The sequence below is a fragment of the Otolemur garnettii genome, unplaced genomic scaffold (genome assembly GCF_000181295.1).
Source record: "Otolemur garnettii isolate 467f Iridium unplaced genomic scaffold, OtoGar3 scaffold00108, whole genome shotgun sequence".
NCBI classification, from domain to species: domain Eukaryota; kingdom Metazoa; phylum Chordata; class Mammalia; order Primates; family Galagidae; genus Otolemur; species Otolemur garnettii.
This window is the reverse complement of record NW_003852503.1, coordinates 5,905,826-5,915,066: the sequence shown is the minus strand read 5'-3', so window position 1 is coordinate 5,915,066 and position 9,241 is coordinate 5,905,826. Positions and strand designations below refer to the sequence as shown.

The following is a 9,241-nucleotide window of genomic DNA, read 5'->3' as shown; positions in this document are numbered from 1 at the left end:
AAAAAAAAAAAAACAACCTAAACATTTTCCATTTCAAAGAAAATTTTGCTTTTCATGCCATCAGAAACAGTATTTTCTTCCCAAATTAAAATAAAAGAAATACGATCACTTCTTGGGAGGAGGGATGTGTAGCTGAACACAAGCTTATTTTTAAAATAAAAATATTTTAAAACTGGGTTTCCTTCTTGAAAAATATGTGTATTAGAGTCATAAAACCCTGTTAAAAATAAAGTTTACTTTGAGATGCACAGTTTTAAAATTATAATCTCCTATTCAGATTTATAAAGCTCTTGATCTTTTGTTGTAATTTTCATGTGTGTTTAAGTATCTGCATTTATCTTTTTTCCTAATTTTCTAATGCTAATGTTATTTCTTATAATTCAGTAACATAGAGGATAAAATAATGCTTTTGGAAGAATGTTTAGAAAATTAAAATGGTTCTTCCTGGTTAAAAAAAAAAAAAAAAGTTTAACGTTATAAAATTAACAAAAATAATATAAAACTCATATCCTGGCGAAATAGCCACATGGCAGCTGAAAACCGTATATTCCCTTCCTGTTCTCCTGCGTTCCCTAGCTTGTTGTGCATTCTTTCCAAAAATCGGGGCTTTTTTAAAACGCCGCAGGACGTGGGACAAATTGTTAAAAATCAGGACTGTCCTGCCAAAAGGAGGATGTCTGGTCACCTTAGCTTAAGCAATTCTCTTGCCTCAGTCTCCCAAGTAGCTGGGACTAAAGGCACCTGCCACAACACCTGGCTATTCTTTGTTGCAGTTGTCATTATTGTTTAGCTGGCCTGGGTCGGGTTTGAAGCCGCCACCCTCGGTGTATGTGGCTGGCGCCATAACCACTGTGCTATGGGTGCTGAGCCATGCCCTTTCTCCTTAAACAGGAGACTTGAGCAGAACAGTTGAAGGGACAAAGAGAAAATGGGCTGGGCAGGGAACTCTGCCCATATCTCTGGTCCCAGATCCTGCCCGTCCCCCCACTACCCCTCACATCCCCCTGTGAGAACTGCAGGACTCAGAAAGGCTTCCAGTTGGGTTTCCACAGGCTTCCCCAGGTGGGGCGTCCCCCGGGGCCTCCCCCTAACAGTGAGCAGTGATCTCAGCTCCTTCATTTCCTATGACGCAACAACATGAATTCTAAGGGGGAGGTTGCCTTAATTGGGTTTGGAAATTAAAAAATAATGAGAAATTTCTAGTCTGTCTCACTGGGTCTACAAAAAAAAAAGTGAGAAACTCAAAATTTTATATCTGTGGTTGGAATATTTGTCAAATGGCTAGTTCCCCTTTCGTGCCTCAGTGACCAGTCTGAGGCTCAGGCATTGTTGGAGGGGCCGCCAGTGTCTGATGTGGGAGGTGGGTGGAGCTCATCTTTGGGGTTGTGTGTTTTATTTTTTTCTTTAAATAGTTTGTGATGTGTCCTTTTCCTTTAATTGCCACTTGAGTGTTCTTCTGGTAAAGGACAAGTAGAAAAATATTCAGTTGACTGGGAATTCTAGTTAGTATCAGTGGTGGGATAGACCTTAGTAGTTATCTAGTTTAAACCTCTTGTTTTGCATATAAGGAAACGGCCCAGAGAAGGGATGTGACCCAAATGAGGTCCCCCTGGGAAGTTAGAAACTAAATTTCTCTCTTTTTTTTTTTTTTTTTTTGAGCAGACCCTCAAGCTATCCCCCTGGGTAGAGTGCCATGGCATCACAGCTCACAGTAACCTCCAAATCCTGGGCTCAAGCGAGTCTCATGCCTCCTCCTCCCAAGTAGCTGGGACCACAGGTGCCCGCCACAACGCCTGGCTATTTTTTGGTTGCAGCCGTCATTGTTTGGCAGGCCGGAGGCTGGATTCGAACCCGCCACCTTAGGTGTATGTGGCTGGCATCTTAGCCACTTGAGCCACAGGCATCGAGCCTAGAAACTAGATTTCTTATGGGGCTTTTCTTCCCAGAGGCGTGTTGCTTTAGTCTGGCCTCTTGCTTTAGTCTGTTCAGCCCAGGATGGGGAGAGCCAAGACGAGGATGGCTGTGTCCTGTTCCAAGGTGGGAAAAGTGAAGTGTGGAGTCACTTAGCCATTTGCCCAGGCCGTCACTAGCATGTAGGTCTCCGCTTTTGCCATAGACTCTAAAGTCAGAGTGACAGCTTTGCGGGTAGGGAAGGGAGTATTGTCAGGCTGTTGGAGGTTCAGGGCCAAAGCTTGGGACAGGGAAATGGTGGGGGAAGACAGGAGACTGTACTAACCCTTGCCTTCTGCCCCTAGGCACGACCCCTGACCCGCTACCTGCCAATCCGGAAGGAAGACTTTGACCTGAAGACCCACATTGAGTCATCAGGTCACGGTGTGGATACCTGCCTGCACGTGGTGCTCAGCAGTAAGGTATGAAGCGTATACGGCCCTGGGTCCTGCAGGGAGGGAAGGCCCCTGGTTAGAGGTACCGCCCCCTCGTTAGAGACCCCTTTTAGGTCCTCAGAATAGTAGCCTTGGTTCTTGCCCTAACCTAACCAGGTCTCCGACCCAGGATCTGATGTGTTGGCCTGAAGAGGTGCTGGGGACAGTCCCCCGCCCAGATGCAGGCCCAGGGAGTGGCACACAGTTAAGGTTTAGGGCTGCACTTTTGGGTCTTGCCTTACTCCTGTTTCCCACCAGGTCTGCCGTGGCTACTTGGTCAAGATGGGTGGCAAGATTAAATCATGGAAGAAGCGCTGGTTTGTCTTCGACCGCCTCAAGCGAACCCTTTCCTATTATGTGGGTGAGTTAAGGCTTCCCCCAGAGCTGGCCAGATTCCTGGGCTCACCAACCCAGGACAGCTGGTCTTCTGGCAGGAGGCAAGCTTCCAAGTCGGGGCCAGAGGGCCTTATCCTCCCTGCCCATATTACCTCCACTTATTTATTTACCTATTTATTTAGAGACAGAGTCTTACTCTATCACTGTGGGTAGAGTGCTGTGACATCATAGTTCTCTGCAACCTCAAACTCTTGGGCTCAAGTGATCCCCTTGCTTCAGTCTCCTGAGTAGCTGGGACTATAGTTGCCAACCACAATGCCCAGCTGATTTTTCTATTTGTACTAGAGACGAGGTCTTGCTCTTGCTCAGGCTTGTCTTGAACTCCTGAGCGCAAGCAATAATCCACCTGCTTCGGCCTCCCAGTGTGCTAGGATTATAGGCATGAGCCGCTACACCTGACCCGTAAAGCACTCTTTGATTTTTCTTATTTTTTTTCGTTGAGACCGAGTTCTACCCTATGCCCTGAGCAGGCGTTGTAGCTCACTGCAATCTCAGACTCCAGATGTAGGCATCCCTCTGCCTCAGCCTCCAAAGCCACTGGGATTACAGGTGCTTGCCGTGGTGCCTCACTGGGATTTTCCATTTTTTTCATGAGTTGGGCTCTCATTCTCGCTCAGACAAGCCTTGAACTCCTGAGCTCAAGCAGTCCTCCGGCCTCGGCCTCCCACAGTGCTGGGATTACAGGTGTGAGCCACCGCGCCCAGCCCGTAAAGCACTTGTAATGCCATTTCACAGATGAAGAAAATGAGGGTCAGAGAAGTTAAGTGAATTGCCCAAGGTGTCATAGCTCCTAAGAGGCAGGGCTGAGAGTGAGCCTGGGCAAGTAGACTTCAGAGCAGAGAAGAGGGGACAGAGAGGGCAGCACCCTGGGCCCGGCCTGCCCATGTCGGGAAAGAAGAGAGACCAGCAAGAGGAGAAGGAGCAGGGGCAGGAAGCCAGCACTGACCATGTGCCAGGTGCTGGGCTGGGGCTTGGCACATGTTACCTTATTCAGTGTCTGTGAAACAAAAGGAGACCAAGTTCAGATGGCAGGAGTGGGGGTGGGGATGGAAACAGGGAAGGAAGCCAACCAAAAGAGCAGACATTTTCAAGCAGGAGGTGGCACCAATGATGGCTGCTGCAGAAAGGCCAAGAATGATGTGGTCCAAAGGCCATTAGATTCAGGGATGGGAGCTTGTCAGGAGAAGAGTTTCCACTGCGTATGGGGCAGGAGCCAGACTGCACAGGATCCAGAATAGGAGGTGGTGAGGAAGCAGACGCAGGAACGTGTTACTATTCCTAGTGAAGGAAGGGGCAGGATGGAACAGGTACTGGAGGGCTGACCGGGCCCAGAGCCATAGCAGGGCTGCGTCCTGTCCTAAGGAGGAAATGTCAGAGAGGAGCCTGTGGCTGGATCATGACCCTGGTGTGCCTGGCCTCTTCCAGCTGGCTCCCCTTCCCCCTACCTACTCAGTGGAAACCTCATTGCATGGGGTCCAGATTAGATATTACCTCCATGAAGCCTTTCCACTCCTTACTAGGAGTGGTTCTTGCTCTCCTCTGAACTCCTGCATTATCTAGGGTCCCTTCTGCCATGTGACATCAGTGGCCTAATGATATAATGACAGATGCCACGTGTTATGTGCCAGACACTGTACTAAATACTCTGAGTGTGTTATCTCACTTAATACTTGTGACAACCTGTGATAGGGACGTGCGCTCGTGGAGTTCCTAACCTCGCCTGAGGTCACACAGCTAGTAACTAGGTTGTGTGTCTGTACCATTACAAAAGTTTTGAGATACAGAAACAGCAAGAAATGTCACATCTGTGTGGATGGAAACCAGCGAAGCCCTCCCGGCAACACAGATAAGTCAAGCAAATTGAAATTTGCACAGGCCAATCAGAAAGGATGCTGTTGACTGTGTTCTGTAGGAGTGAAATAATGGACAACAGCACGGTCTGTCTCAAAGACCCACGCACTTTCCTCTCCACTAGATTGTAGGTTCCTAAGAGAATGGTCTCTCACTTCTCTTTGGATCTCTGTGCCTAGGAATCATTCATTCATTGTTGATGGAGCACCTGTGTGCCAGGCACATAGTTGTTGGTGTTAGGGGGAGGTAGACCTACAGATGAGTAAAGGAGGATTCAGATTCAGCCTGATAGGTTCTGGACAAATGTGGGGAGGGGAGGAGCACATGGGAGGAGCTGCTTCTAGCTGGCACCATTGGGTTTCCTGGTTGGCATGACCTCTCCTGTAGGACCCGGGCTCACTGCCCTTCTCCTTCCTGCCACCTCTGCCTCCAGGTACTATGGGCTACATGTATATATTAACTACTATATACAGCAAGGAAGTGTGCTTCCTTTTTTTTAATATTAGGACAATATACTAAGATAGGTCAAAAATCAAAATGTATAAAAAGGTTTAAATTGAGAACTATGCCCCTACGTGCTACAGATAACCACTTTTGTTAATCTCTGGTGAATCCGAGAGTTTCTGTAGAGTATAAGCAAATGCAAACATATTCTTAACCTCTTTTTTTGCACAAAAGGTGGTATCCAGTACATTCCTTGCTTCTCTTCAAGTGTGTCTTAGAGATATTTCCATATTATATATTTCTGTATCTAGGACAGTGTGGTGGCTCACAGCTATAATCCCATGGCACTCTGGGAGGCTGAGGCAGGCGGATTGCTTGAGCTCACAAGTTCAAGACCAAGCTTGGTGCCTATAGCTCAGCAGCTAAGGTGCCAGCCACATATACCAGAGCTGGTGGGTTCGAATCCGGCCTGGGCCTGCCAAACAACAATGACAACTACAACCAAAAAATAGCTGGGCGTTGTGGTGGGTGCCTGTAGTCGCAGCTTCTTGGGAGGCTGAGGCAAGAGAATCGCTTAAGCCCAAGAGTTGGAGATTGCTGTGAGCTGTGACGCCACAACACTCTACTGAGGGTGACACAGTAAGACTCTGTTTCAAAAAACAAACAAAAAAAAAAAAAAAAAGTTCAAAACCAGCATGAGCAAGAGCAAGACCCCTGTCTCTAAAAAATAGCCAGGCATTGTGGCGGGTGCCTGTAGTCCCAGCTATTTGGGAGGCTGACGCAAGAGGATTGCCTGAGCCCAGGAATTTAAGGTTGCTGTGAACAGTAACGCCGTGGCACTCAACTGCAGGGCGACTGAGTGAGGCTCTGTCTCAAAAAAATAAATAAATATTTCTGTATCTAGATAATTATATCTCAATTTGTTTATTCATTTCTTCGAAACAGGTTCTCCCTCTATTGCCTGGGCTAGAGTGCAGTGGCATTGTCACAGCTTAATGCAACCTCAAACTCCTGGGCTCAAGCAATCTTCCTGCCTCCAGCCTCCGTAGTAGCTGAGACTACAGGCATGCACAACCACACCTGGCTACGTTTTCTATTTTTTGTAGAGATGGGGTCTTGCTCTTGGTTAGATTGGTCTTGAACACTTAAGCTCAAGCAGTCCTCCTGCCTTGGCCTTCCAATGTGCTAGGACTATAGACATGAGCCACCGCTCCTGGTCTATATCTGGATATATTTCATAGATTTATTTCTGAATCTATATCAGATATCTCTCTTTCTTTTTTTTTTTTTTTGGTGGTTTGTGGCCGGGGCTGGGTTTGAACCTGCTACCTCAGGCATAGGGGGCTGGTGCCCTACTCCTTTGAGCCACAGGCGCCGCCCCCAGATATCTCTATATCTAACATCTGATTAGTATTCCATCACGTGGTATACTATAATTTATTAACTTAAAATCTCTACTTGATGGGTACTTGGGTTATTTCCAGTTTTGTTACCACAAGTCGGACTACAATGAATAATCTTATAAATTTCTTATTTTGTACATGTGTAAGATAAAATGAGTCAGGCAAATGCCTTTCTAATTTTGATAGACACAGCCACATTGTCCATAAGGGTTTTACCAGTTTATATTCCTACCTAGCCTCAGATTGCCTGTTTCACCACAGACTTGCCATAAGTGTGGCATATATTTTTTGTTTGTTTTTCCCATTCTGATGGGTGAGAAGTGGTATCTCAGTGGAGTCCTAATGTGTATTTCTTTGTAATCATGAGTGAGGCTGAGCATTACCCACGTGTTCAGGGTTCTGTGTGGGCCTCCGTTTTGGGGTCCTAGGAGACTAGAACCTTCACCCCACTTTCCAGATGGGGAAGGCCAGGCCACACAGAGCCAGTGGAGCCTGTTCTGAAGTGCAGCAGGCCTCCTCAGCCTGCCCTTATTTCCTTTGCAGACAAGCACGAGACGAAGCTGAAGGGGGTCATCTATTTCCAGGCCATTGAGGAGGTGTACTATGACCACCTGCGCAGTGCAGCCAAGGTCAGGAGCGGAGGGTGCCAGAGGGGGGGGCAGAAGGAGGCAGCCATGGGGCAGGGGTGGCTCAGCAGGGCTCTGGGAGCAAAGGCCCCCAGTCGCCCACTGCAGAGGCTCAAACCCAGGCCTGTTGTCTTGTGTCAACTTTCTCTTCCTTTCCCCTTCCCAGAATAGGTTTTTCCGCTTCGCTATGGTGACTGAGGTACCCCTCCCCACTTAGCAATAACCGCACATTAACACCTCCTGTACCCACTGCCCCTGACCCTTGACTTCCCCTTCCACCACCTTCCTTCCCCCACTTGAGGGAGGAGCAGTAGATGGGTTGCAAAAAGAAGCTCCTGAGGGCTTGAGTGCCTCCCTCCCTCTCCTTATTGCCTCTCCCTCTCCTGGAGGAGACCGTAGGATGTCTCCCTGTGGGAGCCAGCAATGCAGAAGGGACAGCCAGGAGGGGTGGGGGAGCTCTCAGAGACTAGAGCTGATAAATGGGGATTGATAAACCGGGGATATTTGAGGCAGGGCCAGCTGCCCTAATGTAAGTCAGCCTCCTTCTGCCAGCCCTGATCTCTGCTCCTCTGGGGTCCTGGTCCTGGAAAAGCTTATAGCTTTTTCCATCTATTCCTTTTTAGTTGAGAAGAAACTCTGGTCCTCAATGGAACATCTCTTTATGTCTGATTCTATTTTTTTTTTTTTTTTTTTTGAGACAGAGTTTCACTACGCTGCCCAGTAGAGGGTAGAGTGCTATGCTGTCACAGCTCACAGCAATCTCCAACTTTTGGGCTTAAGCGATTCTCTTGCCTCAGCCTCCCAAGTAGCTGGGACTATGGGTGCCTGCCACAACACCCAGTTATTTGTTTGTTTGCTTGTTTTATTTTTTTGCTTGTAGTTGTCATTGTTGTTTGGCAGGCCCAGGCTGGGTTTGAACCCGCCAGCTCCGGTGTTATGTGGCTGGTGCCTAGCCGCTGAGCTACAGGTGCCGAGCCTGTCTGATTCTCTTGATACTCACTTTGAACCTGGGGGTGCCAGGGTCCAAGGGGTTTAGAGAGCCCAGGACTGCCATGGTCGTCCTCATGGACTGGTGGGGACTAGGCTTTGGGTCTATTTAGGAATAAGCTAAGCCTGAGAATGCTCCAGGGCTTTCTGGGGCCTGGGAGGGAGAAGGGAAAGGGAGGCAGGTCGAGAATGGGAGGCAGGAGGAGAATGTTCCTGGGCGTGGGTGAGCCACACCTTAGACCTTTCTCTCTCCCCGGCAGAGCCCAAACCCAGCCCTCACCTTCTGCGTGAAGACCCATGACCGGCTGTACTACATGGTGGCCCCATCTGCAGAAGCCATGCGCATCTGGATGGATGTCATCGTCACAGGGGCTGAGGGCTACACCCAGTTCATGAACTGACCGCCATGAGCCTTCGGGACCCTCAGGCTGGCTGCAGGACCCATGCCTGGCCACCTGCTGCTCTGCTTGCCCGAGAGACAGAGTCCTGTGCCAGGCCTCAGGGCTCACAGGCGCGGGGCAGAACGCCTCTGGGGCTTTTGTACAAGACTTTGTAATACTGCGTACGAAGCTCAGTCCTGTGAGCTTGTGGGCTCTGGCCCCCTGAAGAATCAGTTGGAAGATAAAAAGTGGGGAGGGGGCTCTGCTGCCTCCTGAGAGCCCAGAACTTGCAATAACTCTTCAGGGTCCTGCACTGGGCTGGCCAGGCCGAGGAGCTATCACAGAGTGGGCCTCTTGGCTTTGACCTGGAGCCTGCTCTGCCCTCCCCAGCCTGTTTTCTCTTTTGTAAAGGACAAATTATGGTACCATAATCTGCCAAAGATCCCTCTTGCCTCAGCCCCCTTTGCAGGGGCCTTGGGAGCAGAGCAGAGCCACATCCCCAGTGGGATACTTGTAACAGCTCAGGCGGCTCCTTCTCAACCCCGCTCTGCCCCTTATTCTCCTTTCCTTTATACTTTTTATTACTTTGCTCAAGGGCTAGAGATCTCAAGCATCATCCTTGAGGTCCCAGTCCCATCCCCTTGTTGCAGAACCATCACCACGGTCACCATAGTGACTGCTTTGTTACCATGGTTATAAACCAATTGCCCACTGTTGCAGCTGTGGGCCATCTGAGGGTACGCGCCATCATCTCTCCAGCCCTCCTTGGG

The 9,241-nt window shown here is 49.0% G+C and overlaps 1 protein-coding gene across 3 annotated transcripts in view; it reads left to right on the top strand.

Annotated features, from left to right (window-relative positions):
• The window catches only part of PHLDB1 (pleckstrin homology like domain family B member 1), a 53,081-nt gene extending 43,925 nt beyond the window's left edge, over positions 1–9,156 (top strand). For all 3 annotated transcript variants that reach the window (XM_023517335.1, XM_023517334.1, XM_023517333.1), the window contains 4 exons: positions 2,256–2,372; positions 2,643–2,745; positions 7,022–7,107; positions 8,352–9,156. In XM_023517335.1, the coding sequence (XP_023373103.1) occupies positions 2,256–2,372; positions 2,643–2,745; positions 7,022–7,107; positions 8,352–8,492 (447 nt within the window). In that variant the 3' untranslated portion in view covers positions 8,493–9,156. The remainder of the gene's footprint in view (positions 1–2,255; positions 2,373–2,642; positions 2,746–7,021; positions 7,108–8,351) is intronic.
• Positions 9,157–9,241: the final 85 nt, after the last annotated feature.